This window comes from Nesoenas mayeri (genome assembly GCF_963082525.1).
Source record: "Nesoenas mayeri genome assembly, chromosome: 5".
NCBI classification, from domain to species: Eukaryota; Metazoa; Chordata; class Aves; order Columbiformes; family Columbidae; genus Nesoenas; species Nesoenas mayeri.
The window spans coordinates 56,904,922-56,924,518 of NC_137548.1; the positions used below are offsets into that span (position 1 = coordinate 56,904,922).

A 19,597-nucleotide genomic window follows, 5' to 3' on the forward strand; every position below is an offset into this window, starting at 1 on the left:
TTACTCACGCCGCTTCCAGGGCCCTGTGTATATATTTCTAACAGACTGTTCAACGTCAAGCACAGGAAACGCACGCTTTTCGCCACATGGGGAACAAACCACCGCTAAGATGACCAGGAAACATTCATAATTTTTAATTCACACCAGTAATAAAATTGCATTACATTTTTCATAAAATAAATGTTCCAGTTTATATACAGAAAACAGACTGTACAGAGCCCTCCCCCAGACCCCAAAAACTCACAAACATACAGGCAATGCAGTGCTCAGCTAAGCAGGCACAACTGTACATCTAAAATTGTAACTGCTTTGTGTTGGGGGGAAAGTACTACAATGTATATAGTCCTCTCTGGACCAAGAATTAAAAAAATATTGCAGGCAAGCTGACAGGCACCCTCGCTGCTCGTGCGGCTGAGTGCCCATCCACAGTGCTTCAGCGAAGCAGGGTTTGTTATTGAACCTGGGACTCGAAGCTCCCGTTCAGCTGCCCCTCCTCATAGTCCATCTGACACAAGATCATATTGTTCTTCAGGAAAAATTTGTCTCCCACACAGAATCTGGAAGATAGAAAGAATTAACAGGTATTAGTAAGAACAGAGGTTAGAACAGAGTAAATTTGAGGCTATTTGGGTTTGAAGGCAACTCTGGAGGCTGGAGTTTGATTTCCAGGTCTGCCGGTGCCATTGGACCCCGGGAAAGCCCAGGTACTTCTTCCCCAGCTCCCTTTCCATTTTATTACTTTACTTTATTTTATTTTATTTTATTTTATTTTACTTTATTTTATTTTCACCCCTTTTCCCAGCATGGTGATGCTCATCTCCCAGGCCATGGCTACATAAAGGACCTCGGGAGCAGCTCCCTGTCCCTGCCGGGTTCCGCACCAGAGGAGCCCAGGAGCAATGAAGGGATTTGTCCCTGCAGACGAGAGGTATTGGCTCTACAACCGGGAAATTAGAAGGACGATATTGCATAGAGATTATTTGAAGTTTTTGCTGGTATCCACATTTCCAGGGTTCCCTCGGGTGAGGCAGTATTTACACTAATTTCCAGGCAAGGACTGGCTATTAAGTCCTTCCTCACCCCCTTGTGTACAGTGCGGAACAATAAATAGAAATTTCCTGGTGGCTGGACTCCTAACCTTTATCTTCATTGAGCGCAGGGCACTGCTCTCTATATACCATGTAAATTGTTCTGTTTGTCTTGAAGTTGACAGAGAGGCTTGTGATATTTAACAATTTTATTTGACCATTAAGGTCAAAAAAGTTCCACATATAAGATCTGAGAGGTGTGAATTGACAGCCAATAGCTTTTTGCGCCCTGTCTGCTTGCTCAAGAATCAGAAGATAATCTTTTACTTCTTAAGATAACAAATAATGCTCTTTGCACCCAATTCAGGGGCTGTTTTCTGTCCGTCACACTAGTGGGGCACTGACAGACCAGAGCACAGGGCTGCACCTCCCTGCCCCAAACACCGAGTCTTAAATCAGCCCCTGGTTCCCAAAGCAGAGGCACCCCGGCCACTGCACCGAAAAGCAGCTCTGTACTGAGAGGAAGGGGTAGGTACCACCTCTGGTGAGGTGGAACATTTGCTGGGCTTTCAAGGAAGATCAATGGAGAGAACCCCCTCCTCAGGGGACTTAGCAGACCTCAAATGCCCATTTCCTTGGCTCCCAGGCAGAGCTTTGGCAGGTTAGTTGCTTACTCCTTCTCTAAAATGCTTTCTAGATTTGTAGCTCTGGCAGCTTTAGGCAGGTCATCTCCATAAAAGCGAATATTTTTCTGCTGCAAGAACATGACTGATTTTAGAACTCCATTATAGGTCTGACATGGGCACAAGTTTTTTCCACCTGGACACCTCCAAATAACTTGATTAATTTGCCAAACAGGTACAGAGAGAACTGGGCATTGGTTCTGACTTCATATGATTTCACTGGAGACCTTCCGTCTTCTTCCCTCTGTGGCATGTTTTAGTAGTTCTGAAAATCAACCTTTTTTGTAGATTAAAAAGCTAAAAAGTAATATCAATTTAAATTAACTGTTTCTGTTCTAGGAACTGTACTGCACACACTCACTTTAACAACACCTTCCCCAGCAGTAGTTTTATTTGCTGTAACAGACACAGCTGCTTGGTTCTTGCTACTTATCCCTACCTTAAGTACAATATATATCTCCAGGAGGAGAAATGCAAAACCCACTCTTGCCACTGGCATCACCAACAGCTGTGTCTTGCCAAATCTGATTTGGGTTTAGAGGAGCCGAAGGAGGAGCTGGAGAACTAGGGACTTGGGGAGGGGGGTCTGTGTGTGTATGAGCACACCGGAACTAAAATGCACAGCAGGGATACCCTGGGAAGTTTGGGGAGAAGGGTTTCATTCACTGGAATGGTGACTATTTCTTTCTACTTGCCAGTCCTACAAACTCAGCAGTAAACTGGGATCTCTTCAGCTGATGCATGGTGCCTAGAGACAGAGGATTTAACGGGGCAACTTCAGACGCAGTTTCATGTGTCTCAGTCTGTAGATCTTTGGAGGGAGAGTTGGGGATGGCACCACCAGCCTCCCGGGAGCAGGTCTGTCACAGAGCCTGTCTGGCTGAGCGAGCGCCAGCTGAGAGCAGAGACAAACCAGCACTGAACCCACCCTGCCATTTCTATAGATTGATTTTCTTCTGAGCAAAAACCCCCACATTTTGTGTAATGGCAACACAAGCAGCTGGGTTTCCTGCAACCCTTGTAATACTGATCTGTTAGCCAGTTACAACAGTGACCAACTGTTACTCAGCGTTGTGACAAGCAGTGTCAACCTTCTAACAATTCAAAGCACAGTAGGCTGACTAGCATTGTAGGACTTGCTCCAAACCTGATGTTTTTGAGAATGAAGCTAATGAAGACACTGCACACTTGGCAAATATATTAGAGATTTTCCTCTGACAGATTTAACACTCTACACATAGACATAGTGCAGCTATAGAAGGGCAAGTAAGCTGGAAGAGAGCTAGAGAAAAGTCTCCATAACAAAATATTTTCCACAAGGTGGAGTTTCAGGTGGGATTTCTGATTCTGGAGTAGCTTTGGTATCCATCTCTGCAATTTTGACTTCAGGTTACTTAAACTCACTGTTCTCTGTTCAAGTTTCCTATGCTGTCTGTTACAGGAGCACTTCCATTCTGCCTTTTGGGCCAAAACTCCTAAAGGATAAGTCATAAAAGTTCGTAGCTGCCTGATGTCAGCTAAAAATAACAATCTACATGTAGCTCTACCCTGTCTACTCAACCCATCTTTCAGAAAGACTCAGCTCCCCCCAGACTGGGCAAATCCCTTGTGCCTCCAGGCATGACTCTGCCAGAACGGGGGATTACCTGTGCGTTAGGCCAGGCAGTGACAGCACATGGAGGTTATTTTAAGGGCAGAGCAGGACTGCACTTTGCACTGAGGGCAGTACCAGCATCAGCAATCTCAGAGGGAAGAGAGGTGTTCTGGAGCCTTTGTAATAAAGAGTAAAGTTTAAAAGCAATTCCTGAAAATGAAAACTAGGCAGTACTATGCTTTTCTATGAGAGAAGCTTGTGTAAAGTAGGGGTTTGATGACAAATACTCAACCTGCAGACTCCAAGGCCAACCCAGCTCTCCTGCCTGCACAGCCCAGAGCTGTGGCTTGCCTTGGCCAGAAAGGACATTTGAGATGCTCCAGCTCCGGTACCGGCATGGGTTTTGGGAGCAACCCTCTCCTGCCTGGCCTTCACTGGCAGGCTGGAGAAACCCCAGCCTGAGAGTTGAACCTGGCAGCACCCTGCAATGCTTCTGAGCCGAGACAAACCCCATGGCCAAGCAGCTGTTCCAGCTGTGAGAAGATGGACCATCTCGGGAAGGGGATGCGCCAGCTCTACAAACAGGTGCACGCCGCTGACCCCATCCCAAGGGTGGCAAAACAAGACTGGGCAACCGAAAGAGTTGCCAGGGCTCCCGGACAGGAGCCCGAGCTGGGAGCCACTAGATGTCACTGCCGGCCCGGCGCTGCCACCGCTGCTGGCGGGAGATCCCAGTCTCGCACAAACGCCACCTCCGCCTGCACGACGAGACCCAGCAAACCACCTGAGCTACAAACGGCTCGTCCAGCTCTCCTCCTCCATGCTCTGGCACCAACCAGCCGCAACTCCATCCATGCCCATGAGCTACATCACCGTCAGAGGGCACGGAAGGAGAATGAGGCCCCAGTTTGCACAGTCTCCTAAGTTTAGTGGGAAAAGTGGCAGGGGTTTGCACCCACACGCACACTGTGTGCGGCTACTTCATTAGAGATCCCACCGTGAGTTTTGTTCTAGGGTGACTGATGAATTCTTAAGTCAGGCTTTTAGCTTGACTTTTACAGAATTAGGTTCTCCATCCTCCCACAAGTTCTGTCATCTCTCACACACCTTCAAATGGGATGAAGCATTGCCTCCTAGTTTAATCTTTGGGAAATACCACCTTGGGCCCTGGGCAGTCACTACAGCCAGAATAAACAAGCAGTAAGAACAAGCAGCACTTTCAGGCCGGTTCTTGACAAGGATGGACAGATGCATCAGAAGATGACAGCATATCATGTCTAGCTCTGTGGGCTTCTCTTCTGCCTGCAATCACCGAAAAACAGGGTGCTGGGAACATTTTGCACAACCCTCCCAAATTCAGAAGGCTACAGGTAGCCCAAGGAAAAACTTTGTGCTTGACCTTTTCTTATACTCCTTGACAGGCATTTTCCACTGGGTAAAGCCTAGCAGAAATACACAAGCCCTGCTCAATTATACCACCAAGATCGCCTGCTAATTATACAATAAATAAAGGGATTTATTCCTAGTGTTGAAAAGGACTAATCTAAAGTATTTTTTTCCTTCCTATGTCTTCTCTTTTTCTTCTTTGCTGTCCCCAGTTTTGACCCTGTCAGAAACCTGATTTAAGCAAAATAACATCCATTTTTACCAGAGGAAGTCCAGTCTCCATCGTCTGTGTTCTACAAAGAGGGTAGATCCTGAAAGGACGCTGAAGCGATTTGTTTTGTTCATCAGCAGCTGTGCCACGTTGTTCATGGCCAGCTCTGCAGTCTGTGTGCCCCCATGTGCCCCCCCAATTCCCACCAGCTCCAAGGGGATTTGCAGTAAAGGGGCTACAGGTACTTACATGCATCAGCCAGGTCGGCATAATAAACAAGCCCAAGCCATGTCAGCAGGCTGCGAGCCCCAGACAGGTAGCTTGTATCAAACATTTTGCAGGCAAAGGTATAAATTATTTTGTGTTTGTGTGTATAATTGTGTTCTCACCGCTGGTTGCAGAGCTGACAGGCAAAGCAGTCCAAATGGTAAACATTATCTCTGGCCCTCATCACCATCTCAAAGGCAGGGATCAGTTTACTGCAGGCAGCACAATTCCCGGTGGTACCAAAGAGCCTGCCAAAGAAGCACAATCATTAGAAGCCATTTTAATTAAATGGTGGAAGAACTAATTAAGTGTAATTAGCAGTATCAAATACTGTATTGCACCAATAAATAGAAGTTGCAGTCTCCATTTTGCTGACCGACCAGTGTGTGGGAACTTGGGACAAAACTGCCTGGTGAGCAGGCTCTGATTGTTGAGGTGAAACTTCATTTGGTTTGCGAGCCTAGGGCTAATTTGCTGTCTAATGAAGAAAAGCATTAAATACTTAGAGCACTATTTTGGGGCTCACAAAATTTCAGTCAAGAACTATCTGCCTCTCTGCAGCAGCGGGTAGGTGCTCGGAGCCGCCCGTCCTCCTCTGTGTGTGCTCTTGGCCACAACCTGACGGAAGGACAGGCTGGCAGCCTCCAGCAGCAAAACGCAGAAGACCTGCAGACTTTGCCAACCCTGGCAGGCAAGGCTATAATATGGCTCAGGAAGAACCTCGCTTACCTGCTGTTTAAAACGAAAAAGCACCATTTCTCTCACCATGAGTACAACAGCATTTTGCAAGGCATCTCCAAGAGCAAGCCGCCCTCCTTGGCTGTGCCCCCCTTCTCCCTCCTCCGTGTCCCTCCCGGGAGCCAGCTAAGCCCTTCCACTGAGTCCTGAACAGCATGCTCAGCCGTTCCACTTCAGCTCCCCGGTCCTTGAGGACAGCCCTTCAGCACTGGAAGCTTTGCCGTTTCCATCTCGGCTTTCGCTATCTGTCTCCCCAGATGTCTGCTGATGTTACAGCTCCCGCCGGGGGACTCAACCAAGACTGCAGCATCCTTCCCCCGGCCCTTCTCCAAGACGTCCCTGCAGACCCCTGTGGCGCCAGGGACAGCACACGCCACCGCCACGTTGAAGCTACACAAACCAGCCAGGGCATGAAGCAACAGGCCAAAAAAAAAAAACCAAGCTTCACCCAAGATTGTGGTCAATACTCATGTGGTTAGTTACTTTGCTTAGGAGAGGATAAAAATCGTATTCTTAGGGTGATGAGCCTCAAGACTTACGATTCTTGCTGACCATTAGCTCTGGGCAAGCAACGCGTCGCTGCCCGCAGACAGATTTGGGCTCGCGCTTTGTTTCAAGCCATTGGTTCTGGCCAATTCCACAACAGGCAGATGAGAAGCATCAGGAAAATCTATAACCAATTTCTAAACCTGCAATTTGCCAAGCTAATCAATACTAATTATTACTGGCCAGTAATTGTGAATTAAAACACCCAGCAGTGTTACAGAAACCTCCACACAACTCTCTCACCCTCCCACAGCACCGTGCTGTCAAAGTCAGCTTGCTCTCCAGCTATAAAAAAAGCCACCCTTATTTTTCATTAGAAGTGGTATCAGTGGTCTTTCATTATACTCGGCTGGAAACCCCAAGAGTTCCTATGAAGAAACAGCACAATGTTTTCCCTGAAAGTTAAACACCACAAACCAAATGGAAACATTTGTGCAGGACTTAAAAAATTGAGAAGGGAGTACCAAAATTTCTTCCCCTAAGACTCCCTCACATGAGAGCTGAAAGGCAGAGTAAAACCCCAGCTATGTAGTTTGCATGGGCAAACTCAGACCGTGTAATTGGTAATGGGGCAGCTCCTTTCTCCCCAGTCCTGTGAGCAGGCAGGGGAGGCAGCTGAGCGTGGGCTCGGCTGCCTAACGCCAGCAGACAGCAGCAGAAAAAATGCAGCACTGAAAAGCGTATGGGTCTACACCCTGAAACACCCTGGCTCTCATTCAGCACCCTCTCACAAATCAAGCCATTAATACAGACATCCCTCCCCCAATGTAGTTCCCCCTCCTACAGGACCTCACTTGGGCACAGAAAAACCTGACAGCTTTTGCTGGGGTTTTGCCATTTGCTGTAAAACCAGGTATCAGTTTGTAGAGTACCTGAGTCACAGCAAACCAAAAAAAATGAGTTAGGCAGGAAAACTGGAAGGTTAATCCTAGATTTGCTCCATGCCCAGCACTGCTACATGCACAAGTATAAAATATCCATTATTCATTAGCATCGCAGTTGTGTGGAGCTCAATCTAGATTAAACAAAATAAAGGGGCCCCAGACAGCACCATTTGCATTGTTAAGCAGGCGCTTTTCTTCAGCCTTCAAATAGGAGACTTTTCTAAATGGAAATGATGGGGAAATTTGGACAGATGTTCACTTAACTATTTAAACAGTTAGCTTAAGAAACATGAAAAATGTATTTGGCATCGTATTCACCTGTCTCCTTTCAGGGGTTTTGGGGGTAAACCAATTGTTAAACAGCTTTGACTGTTTGCATAAGATCTGAAGCTTATGTTCTGTCCAGCTGAAATCCTGTTGCCTTCTAATGTCTACATAAATGTAGCTTCCAGCTAGTCAGCACGCTAATCTTTTTCTCTTCTATCAAGTTTCACAGTCCTCCATACCCTTTCTTTCCCAACAGATGAACATTTCACACTTATTCTAGCACTTCCTAATTTTAATCTGCTTTTCAGGGAGTGATTTAGAGCCCTGTATATTCACCATGCTTCTAAAAATACACTGTAACTTGTAGCTCAGTGAACATGATTTTATTTCTTTTTTAATCTGCTCAAAGAAAAAGCAGAATGAACACAGACTTTTGCCTTTTTGTTTGCTTGTAAAAAAAACCAACACAATGAAACAAAAACCCTGCCACCTCTGATAAGTAGATACTTACCCAAAAGCTACTTGAGCTGACACTTTCTGAGATGGGGAGCTTAACATTATTGGAGGAGGGGAATAAGACAAGGAGCAGGAGAGAAATCTTTCACCCCAAGTCCCATCTGTGGTTAAATTTAAAATAACCCCATACGAACAAACTGATCTGCATTCTATCCCCCAAACACCTTCATAACAGATGCAATACTCTCTCACACATTCACACACACAAAGTTGAAGTATATTAGAAAATAAATAAATAAATAAAATCTATTGGAAGATGCTCAGCATCTACTTACCAGCTTTGAGCTATTGGCATAAAAGCAGCTGAAAATACAGAAAGGTTTAATTTTGGAGTTGCTTTGCTTCTTCTAAAAAAAAAAGGGTGTTTTTTTTGTCTCCATTTGAAGTTAAAAGACAACTATTTATAAGTACAGATTGACTCCCTCCTATGTAACAGGAAGGCCTAGCCAGCTTGTAAATAAGCATAGACTATGCAGATTTAAAATTTAGCACAATTAAACTTTTACCCTGTTGTAGTAATTATGTTTAATGGCTCTTAGCCTGAACTTAACCATGTCTATTGTTGTCAGCCAGTCTAAAAGCAGGAGTTTGTCCAAGGACAATTTTCTGTAGTTTATAGACACACTAAAAACCCTGTTACATGCTGTTCTCATTGGCCATTGATGTCAGTGTGTATAGTAAAAATTAAAGCTAATTGGCATACAGGACCAGCAGTGAATGCAAATGAATTAATGGGAAAAGGAGGGAGCACTCCTCGAAACAGGAGGCAACTGTCAAAAGATTCTTTTTATGTAGTCTTGTCTGGGCTAAAGAGCAGTCTTCTGCACGATAATCCAGATCTCACCAGCTCCGTGAATACACCTGAAGTTAATTCAAACTGCAGTATAGTCAACACCACCCTGCAGGTTTTGGGGCAAAAAAGAGTGGCAAAGGGTCCTTACTGTAGGAAGAACAGGAAGGAACTTCTCGTATCAACACATTGAGTTTAGCACCTTTTAAGAGATTTTTCCTTCTCCAACCAAAATGTGCAGAGTAGCTAAACTGAGAACCCAATTGCATATTTCTGTCACCAATAGACACAACAATCTGTTTAGTCATTGCCTACAGGAGAGTCCCTCATTTCTTCTCCTCTTTCTAGCCTAGTGTCTGACTAGCTAGCATCTTGCAATTGAAAAATATTCCCTCCACAGAAACAGTGAAAATTTTGGAGCTTTAGACTTCACAGGAGACCAAAAAATAAGAAAAAAAAGAACCAGGACTGGCATATATAAATAGTGTGGTACAGAAGGATAAGTTGAGAGTGTCAATCGGAATTTTTTCAAATAATACAAGAACACGGCAAGTTCAAAAATTAAACTGCTGAGTTGTGGCTGATGGTTCTCCCGAACAAGAGACTTTTTTCCAACACTGAAAGGTAAGAGTTCTGACTTAAAAGAGGACTAAATGCTTATGAACAGGTGTATAGTCCTCTTTTCAACAAAGCTGATGAGGGGTCTGGAGCACAAGTCTGATGAGGAGCAGCTGAGGGAACTGGAGCTGTTCAGCCTGGAGAAAAGGAGGCTGAGGGGAGACCTTATCACTGTCTACAACTACCTGAAAGGAGGTTGTAATGTGGAGGGTGTTGGTCTCTGCTACTGCGTCGCAAGTGATAGGATGAGAGTAAATGGCCTCGGGTTGCACCAGGGGAGGTTCAGATTGGATGTTAGGAAAAGCTTCTTCAAGGAAAGGGTTGTCAGGCATTGGAACAGGTTTCCCAGAGAAGTGGTGGAGTCACCACCCCTGGAGGTGTTTAAGAGGTTTTTAGGGACATGGTTTAGTGCCAGAGTTAGGTTAATGGTTGGCCTCTATGATCCTGAAGGTCTCTTCTAACCAAAATGATTCTGTGAAATACCAACATTTGTAGATATTGTGTACAGCTACATATTTATATATTGGTATATCCACATTATCTGGACATACAAGTTTTTTAAGAGCTACCTAGCCCCATAATCAGATCTTCTCTAGCTAGCAGGTGAAGCAGATTTTCCCATATACCTTCCCTATACACCTGCTGCCATTTATTTCCTAGCTCCTTCAGGACCTGCTGTAGAACAAGACTTGCTTTATGAACCCGAAACTCATAGTCATGAAAATAAAAGGTTTTGAGTCTACCCTTTGAAATAAACCAACAACTAGTCTTCCAGTGAGGATGGCTCTTAGCAGCTTGCAATCAGTATTTTCACCATCTGTGGATGCTGGAAATACGCTGAGCTACAAGTCTGATTTGACCGAAGTACTGAATATGCCAATAATTGTATGGAAAGCCTGGACATCACTTAAGAAGTTAAAAAGAATAAGCTTAAAGGCAACTTCAGACTCAAGGTTCCAAACTTCCCTGCAATCAGCCTTTGTATAATATCCAGAGAAAGTCTCAGCGATGGGCATCTCATCACGGTAAATATGTGTTAGTTGGTGCACCCTCCTCTGCAGGACACCATTGTCAGTGCTGCAGTCGCAAGCCATGGCAGCTGAAGGAGAGGAAATGCATTTTGATACTAATGAAGTTGGTCAAGCTGTCCTCTCGTGAAGCCTTCAGGCTCAATGCCAAAGAATTTACATCTTGCATGCCAGAGGGTTTGGCATTCACAGATAGCATAGCAGGAGGAGTTGAACCAGTGCAGTGCAAAAAGCCCTCTGGTCGGGTGTCCGCAAGTTCAGAGATTACTGGGCATGAACTTCAAGGTTGCTCAAGGGCATGTGTTTTCAGTTGAAGAACACTTCTGAATGTTGACTTATTTTTACTCCTTTGGTCTCTCTCTCCATAGTTTGAGGAGGTCTTTACAGTGGGGCTGGGACCCTTAGCAGGCAGAAGTCCAAGCCCTCCTCCCTTGCCACAGCCTACCTTACAGTATAACTGAAGTGTCCAAACTCAGAACCCATCTTGGTTGTCTCTGGCACCAATGAACGCAACACGCAAGAGTGTCCTCTTGGGGAAGTTTAAAAACAGCAGTCAGAAAACTCAAAGGTTCAAAGTCGTAAAGACATACTAGTGTGCCACGGTAGGGAAGAATTACCCCCCATAAGCTTTCGCCCTCACTGGGAGGCTGCGGAGGAGGAAAAAAAGCAAGTGAACAAACCAAGCATTGCCTGTTTATCTTGAAAAGCATGGGATGTGAGAAACTCCTGAAACAGCTGCTATGGAGAAAAGACATCTCTAACATCACAAAGCATAGCAATGTTGCCAAGACACATTGTATTGTGAGCCTAATTAATGCTGTATATCTGTATCTGGTATAGATACCAAGTGTAGAAGTGAGAGTATCCTACATAGCATGCAAGATGCTCCCTGTTGCGATGCAAGACCAGCACTCCAATTTTGCAACATTTTCAGGCTCTGAGCAGATACCACTTGTTCAACCACACTGCATTTATACCCCTCCTCCCCACGCTGAACGTGTCCCTTGAAAAGCAGGCAGGGCACATTCCCTGTGCACGTGTGTGCACTGCGCTCCTCAGGTGGAAATAAAACCTCAAAAACTCCCCTTGCTGCTTCTAAGGCATTGCAGTTTCTGCAGGCTGAAGGTACATTCAGGGTATTACTGATGTCTCTGGTAGATTAACTTGAATTCTGCACTTCAGTTCCTGAAGACTTGTACTTACACGTCCAACCACGGTTTAGTTGTTTGGCTTAGGACCTTCAGTACCGGCCTGGGGAAGCCCACCAGGAGGAGGGTATTTTCCTGTGCCCAAGAGTAGGGCGCCCATGTTTATGCAAGACCGCTTTTCACATCCCGCAACAAAATTAAACCCCGCACATTTTCTGGGTACAGAATGCTTCATCTAAAGGCCTCCCAAAGCAATTCGCTATCAGAATGAACCCGCTGGGGCATTCGGACCAGAGCAAAAACCAGCATTCAACAACTGGAAATGCCAGTATGGGACAGCTGACTTGTTTGGAGCAGAAGCTGCCCAGGGGGAAATTGAACTTCCATGATGCGAGAAGCGCTGAGAGGCAGTGGTGCCAGGGGATGGCAGTCCTGCGGGGACACCTCTGTCCCTCACATGGCGTGCGCAGGGCTGCTCCGTCCATCCATCCATCGAGGCACCCACACAATGCTCAGCACTGACCAAAACACGTAGGAAGATGAGTGAAAAGAGTATCTATACAATTCACCGAGAACAGTATGAGGGCTTCCTGGAAAGCCCTTCTCTCTTACTGAATCACCATAATTTTTAATGCAGGTTTTGAGCTTTCTTTGGAGTCTAATTAAGGCCCTAATCAGTTTAAATGATGAAAAATGTTCCCAACACCAACATATCAAATGTGCAGAAGTGACAGTTTTGCTCCTGTCATAGCGAGCCTGACTCGCCTTTGCTTGTGTGAGGGCACCATGCTGAGTAAAAAGGAGAAATCACGTTCTTCATCAGCACTTCACAGTGAGATTTAAGTTATCGGTTCCTCCCGAGAAATCCTGATGCAACACCCAAACCATCCCTGTGAACCGGAGCCTGGTGGATGTTTAATTACGCCCAGGAACAAACACACATTGCTGTGTGGGGGCAGTGAGGAGCCACCTGAGCTGAACACTCAGCATCTCTGTCCCAGAAGCAGTTTCTTCAATAGCATTTGCTTATCAAAAATAATTAGAGGTAGGAATCCTGGAACCATGATTATGAAACAAATGGTAAATCTATTTGCTCAGACAAAATGTATTGAAAGATACATCTAGACACAGCTGGAGACTGAGGTGATACCGCAAGGATAACAACTCCAGATCCAATTTCATTCTTTCATGATTAAAAAATGAGCAAGAAAGTGTTTTATGAAATGTGAAGGTTAACAAATGTTCCTTCACAAGCAATGACGACAGTTTATCTTTTGAAACAAATGACCAGGCTACGGTCTTGCTAGCAGCTCCCAAAATACATTTGAAAGATTTCTTCTCCAGCCCAGCGCACGTGGCCGGCAGCCCAGCACCGCGGTGGGGAGGGAGCCAGCCCCACTCCTGCCCCCCGGAGCAGAGCTGGTTTTCACCAAAAACCACGGAAAAGGGGCTCTCAGCTTGACACTGCCTGCCCAGACAGGTAATGAAGCACGTATTCCCAAACTGCACTCAGCTCACCGGCAAATTCAAAGAAACACTGCTCTATAAAGCCATTATGAAACACCTATATTATTTTTTTTCTCCCGGTCCTTACAGAGCAATATTCCTTTTGGACTTCAGATATAAAAGATATGCATATTTACATTTGTGGGCACAAAATCAGACTAGCTTTTAATTTTTCACGATGGTTGACCTACTAAATATTAGCGCAGTATTCAGCTTTTTCTTATTCAAAGCCACATAGAGGAAGTGGCCAACAATAAATTCCTTTGACTGTCCCCTAGATAAAGCACTTCCTTTGTGGTGCAAGTACAGTGTGAAGTATGAAAACTTATTTTTAGGAATGAATTCTGCTAAAATTTGACTAGTAGAACAAATACCATGAGCTGTTGGATGAGGAAAATAAGATGTGGATAGAGGCTTTAAAACTATTAAAGGAAAGGAATTATATAATTATGGGAAAGGGTAATTCTCCAAGAAGAAAAATTCAAATTACCAGGAGAGAACAGACAGTAGAGAAGATGGTGATGGCAACTTGAGCTCCTTCTATTAATAGAACTAATAGTTAAAATTGAGACAGAAAGAAATATTACGTGTAGAAGGCAACAGAAAATGTTTTAAAATTAAAAAAAAAATAAAATTGCTTTATGCTTTCCTAAAATACAGGGCTGCATAGCAATGCCCTTATTCCTATTCTAGGACCCTGAAAGCATTCTTTAGTATCAGGAGAACAGAACCCAGGAGTGTAGCAGAACTCCCCCTCAAAATATTATACGCTTCAGTTTACCTATTAGCGAGAACACAAAACATCACAGATGTAAAGATGGCTAAACAGCTGAATGATAGTTAACACCTGTGTTACAGATAGTTCTTCCTGCCTCACTCTTGGTCAAGTTTCCTGGGCTATGACAATTATATTGTTCTTCCCAATAAAAAACAAGTGAGAAGTATTTCCGGTGGTCAAAGTTTCTGTAATGGACTAAATTCAGGTAGAGGAAAAAATATTCAAAGTAGGAAGTAGTAAATCCTGCCCATACATTTACTAGTAGAATAACGTATGTATACATAAACATCATCCGAGGAGGTCAAGACCAGCCAGAAACCTGGAGGACATTGTGCAGCCATCTGTTGGTACCCCACTGCAAGGCGGGCAGATACTCTCAATTTTTATTCACAACACCTACAATTTCTTTAGCACAGACAATGTCTGACCCAGTTTTACTGCACCATGTGAGCCTCCTCTCCAAAATTTAACCATGCTGCACCAATAGCAACAGGCTCCCCGCTTGGTGGACCGGAGAGTATTCTAGCCAAACAAATGGAGGCAGAGGGACTACAAGATCTCTTCTCAAAGACAGGACGTGGGCCTTTTCCCAAGGTCTGCAACTCCTGGCTTCTTCTCCATCTCTAGCACAGGTTTCCGATGTGCCCCAGAAAGTCGTGCCATCTGAGGGCCAGTGAGAAGATTGCCAATTAAGACTTTCTACCTCAAAGCAGCATTCTCATGATAAACCAAGGGAAGAAAGAAATGCTGTACAACTGCAGTGATAAAGAAGTTCTTCTAAGTTTAACAGCACTGATACTGATCTCCTTCGGCACTTTAACGCGTCTGATTTGATGCTGCACATTATTTTTGTTATGAAACTAGAACAAGCAAAAATCAATAAGGTGCTCATTAAATGGACAAAACATAGGGCAGTTCAAAGGTCTCGAAAAACAAATGTAAATGGGAATCACTGCCCGGCTGAGTATTTCTGGTAGGGTTCTGTAACACGTAAAATAATGCTAAATATCTATCTTTCAGGTCAGATTAAAATATGAGCAATAAAAAACAAACAACACAAAAAACCCAAACAAACAGAAAACCACCCAGAAAACCCCAAATAAAACCAAACAAAACCCAACCCCCTTGCCCAGCAACAAACATACACAACGCTGTTTATCAAGTGCACAAATGACAAAGTCTAGAGAAGTGATAAATAATGGAGAGGAGGATGACTGATGGAGAGACCTGGATCGCTTGGTAAGCTGGGTGCAAACAAGATAAGAAAAGATAAAGTATAAGCAAGATAAAGAAACACTCCAGAAACTACTAATGCGGCCTGTACTTTCTGAAAGGAAGACTACTTCTGGAAGAAGCTCTCCTAAGCTTCCTAGAAGGTTTTGGGCATCCTTGCGATTAGTACCTTTCACGAACCAATTGTGACAACTATGATGAAAAGAAATGACGCCGTCCTTAACAAGTGAAGATCACGAGTTGTTATATTCTTCATTGACACATCAGAATTATGTCCACAACACAGAAAGAGTACAGCTGAACTGAAGGAGGGTCAGTGAAGAATGAAAATGCAAATTAGGGATTAGAAATTTGTGTATTAAAGAACCTTCTGGAGCTCACTTTCTCCAGTTTAGCCCAGACAGGGTTAAGGATACTTCCAGAGCAAGTGACTTGTGGCATTAGTAAATACTCAGACTTAAGGTACAAAAATTATTTCATGATAGTGAAGATAGTTAGCTGCTTCCTCACCATACCCTGTGCATCTTTTCTAATGCTGCTTATCCTGCCTTTCCCCCTTCAGATGTGTTCCATCCTTACCCGAGCTCCTCCTCACATTTTGGGGATGCGTGCTGCCTAACCAGGTGTGGACCTGCGACTGCTGCCTGTGTGGCAGAACTTCAGCTGGACATTTCATGTGTGCCCTGGAGAGTCTCAGCTCAAGCAGAATCCTCACATGGGCAGGATGCGCTTATACACTGCCTGGCTGAAAGGCAAGGTGGCAGCGCCTGCATGGCAGCTAATAGACTATCCCTTCTGTTTGGCTCAGTGCTTAGGCTCTCATCTTTAGAAGGAGAAACTTGTTCAAGCTTACTAAGAAAATATTTACCAGAGATTTTCAGGAGTATGTTTTACATTGAAACACATGAAGCATCTGAGCACTGAGACTTGTCTACCCAGCCTCTGGACACCACAAGGTTAGACGGCATTTTACCTCCCTATCTTAAAACTGTGGTGTTTTTGTTTTGCTTCAGATGTGTTTGCTGGTTGAGGTTGCATAGGAAATAATATCAGTGCATTAGGAAAAACAAAGAAAATACACACTTTAGCTGAAGATCAAGCATGTTCTTGCAAAGGAAAAACAAAGCAAAACTCAGTGGGTTTTGCAGTGTGACACTCATAAGAATGTTTGCATTAGGCCTGCTGTCTTATTAAAATTCATTTGTGTTTATATAAAGATTTTTGGACAAAAACCCCATACACACCAGACAAAAACGTCCCATGTGTTGTTATGTATTGCACACAGACACTGACAGGGTAGTTCTAACTCGGAGTTAGTGATGATCTCTGCAGACCTCTTCATGAAGAATTTTGTTTTGAAGTTGATCTGTAATTTTGGAATGTTTTGCTCTGTTTATTTAGGGAAGAGACAAGAGCCTCTCAGGAGAAACCTTACTCAGTACAAGCACTAGAAGTCTATCTAAAAGCTATCACTGAAAAATAAAAGGTAAAGGTTTAGTCAGGTCTCAGTCAGATACAGGAGCATAATATCAAAGATAAGCAAGAATTTATAGTGTTTTCCTAATTTTCTCAGCAAGCACTGGTTGTTCTTGTTGTTTTACAATAATAAAGTCATGCCCTCCTCCCTCTACCTTTCGGCCTGAAAGTAGGATTTCACCTCCCTGACTACAAAATACGTTAAATGCAAATAAAAAGCCATGCTTAGAGGAAGAAACTCCAGCCTCTTCTGGGCAGGGCTGACCATGCACAAGTACATGTTTTCATAGCAGAGGTTTAGAAAGACAAACAGCTGGCAGCACGCTAAGAGGCTTTGGGAAGAGCCCACAGTACGTTCCTCTATTTACCTCAGGTAATCTCTGCGGCAAAGAATGAGATTTGCTTTTGTGTAAAGAGTTGATCCAACCTCTCCAAGACGACAGTCACAGCAGGCGCACTTTAGACAGTCTTCATGCCAATACTTATCCAGAGCCTTCAGCAGGTACCGGTCCTTGATCTTCCTGTTGCAGCCAGCACAGCCCTTCTGCTTCCCTTTGGGTTGCACAGATAACATCGGCACACCTGCAATGCAAACAGAGCGCTTCGTTTAGAAGACATCCCAGCAGCCTGAAGAGGTTGCCTGCGTTTAGGGGCAGCACTGTGAGCTATAGGTAGATCCGTGAGCAAACAGTGCTGCTGGTTTCATTACAATGAGCTCCCATTGCAAGAAGCTGATAGCCAAAGGAATTTGAACTTCACTTTCTGTCACAGGGTAAGTGGGAGTGCGACACTTGCAGGAATGCAGCCCTTTTTTCCTAAGGGCAGGGCTGACACAAAGCACCAGACTTTTAAAAATTATACATCTTGCAGCAAAATAAACTGGCTGCAATTCCAATATTTGCTTTTTCCCTCATTACCAGTACCTTTGTGCTCTTAATTACCTGCCACAGGCAATTATGAAGATCAGAAGGGCCACCACTGTACATACCCCCAGTCCAACATCTTGGCTGGATCAAGCTTGATGGGGGAAGGAGAGGAGTGGGTATAAAACGATGTGGTATGGCACTGTTTTTCCTCTCTCGTGAGCCCTGCTGGTAACAGAGTCCTCAGTGAAAGCTAGACCAGCCCCAGGGCTGCCCTAAAATACATGTTATTCAAAAGCCCTTGAGGACTGCTGAGAATAACCCAACCCGTGCCCCTCCACCCCCAGCGCAGCCATGCTCCTTAAATGAAGCGGAGCTTTCCTTCTCCTCTTATACACCACTGAAACAGGTAGCAAAAAGCCAGGAGTCTTTTTCTCCCTGAAAACCTCAGCAAAGCAAGTACGAGGTGGTGACAGGACCCTCAGGTCACTAGGCTGGTGGGGACCTGCTGTGGCCAAACTGCCGTCTCCATCTTCCTCTTCTCCTCCAGGAAGCTCATGCCTCCCATGGTGAGCACCAACATCGGTGTGAGATGTGTCACCATTCACAGTTTAAGAGGGAGGTGGATTTTATGGAATCAACAGGCAACGTGGAAAAAGAAACAAGGATTATATTGTGGGGGAGGGAGGGGACGTGAGATGGCGAAAGAAGAAAAACTCCCTGAGATGCCAGAATCCTGTTTTCTCTAGAGCCTTGATTTTACTTTGTTACCAATTTTTATTTTTACTGGTGTCAGTCAGTAAAAATGACAATGCTGGGCCTGCAACAAGCATGCTGTGAGCTTAACCAATGCAGAGGTGAGAGGGGACACTGGCTGCAGTACCTGGTGTCACTGGTTATATACTCTCACACAAAGTTAAGCCACCATTTCTGTAGGAAGTGTCGGGTGTCCCAGGAAGTAGCAGCTTGATAATGGAATTATTAACAGTCCCTTAACCAGAGAGGACTGGGTCAGTGCCACTGTAATAAGTGACATTTGCTGCTTTCCTCAAAAGCCAGGGTGACCTGACAGTGGCTAATGCTCAGCACATGTAAAACCCACCACTCCTACACCAGTAATTGCTTTGTCAGAGCTGCTAGCAGACGACAATAGCACTTAAGACACCTCTACACAAACAGTGAGTTATTGATCCATTTGTTATCAAAGTGGTCTCAGCAGCATGAAGACAGGTCAAGTAACATTCAAAAACTCTTAAGGCTTAAAGAGCCCTCCTGCTCTTTGCTGCGTCACACTCGAAACCCACTTGCAAAATCAATACAAGCAAACTTTTGACTCCAGGGGCAAACACGCAATAATTAAGTTAAAACTTAAATCTGTGTTTGACTGCCACAGATGCAACCCATGATGCTCCTGAGAGAAATCCTAGGTACACGGCCACAGAGAAGTACCTGCACGTTTGGAAAGAGGGAAAGACAGGGAAGTGTTGTGAGTGTAACGCACTGCGGGCGCGGGAGGTCAGGCTGCAGGAATCCTCTGCTCCTGGTGAGCGTTTCTTATGAGAATGAGGGAAGTGGCACCACGGTTCTGGACACAGCACTTTTTTTTTCCTCTTTAGAGCACATTTCAGGAGCAAAGGGAGGTTTCACTTTTTGAGTAATTTATTTTTCAGAAAACTTGAAACCTTCAACCCATGCTCTTTCCAACTCCATGCCAGGAAAACAGCACATAATGAGGAGAAACAGCCTTATTGTGAGCTATAGAGAGTGGCACATACATGAATTTGCATTTGCAAACTGTCCAAGATCAGTACTGGTGATGAAAGAAAATAGTTTTCACTTATGAAAATTAAGGCCTATATGTGTGAATTATATTTTAAGACAGGAGTCCTATACACTACTGAGTCATTACCCATCCCCTAAATAGGCTCTCTAAATGAGAGCTGTGTACCCTGAGAGGCAGAAGAGGATTTCTTGCAAAGGGGGTGGTCAGACAATACTTTTGTAAGGTTCATCTAGGTAACTCGAGGATCCTGCATC

The 19,597-nt window shown here is 44.5% G+C and overlaps 1 protein-coding gene across 1 annotated transcript; it reads right to left on the reverse strand.

Annotated features, from left to right (window-relative positions):
- Positions 1–451: 451 nt before the first annotated feature.
- Positions 452–17,274, reverse strand: LMO1 (LIM domain only 1; the record flags this gene model as incomplete). The annotated part of the gene is made up of 3 exons (XM_080345984.1): positions 17,066–17,274; positions 5,292–5,417; positions 452–557 (listed from the first exon to the last, which is right to left on the reverse strand). Exons 1-3 carry the CDS (start codon positions 17,269–17,271, stop codon positions 452–454), a joined length of 438 nt encoding a protein of 145 aa, XP_080202110.1. The 5' UTR covers positions 17,272–17,274.
- Positions 17,275–19,597: the final 2,323 nt, after the last annotated feature.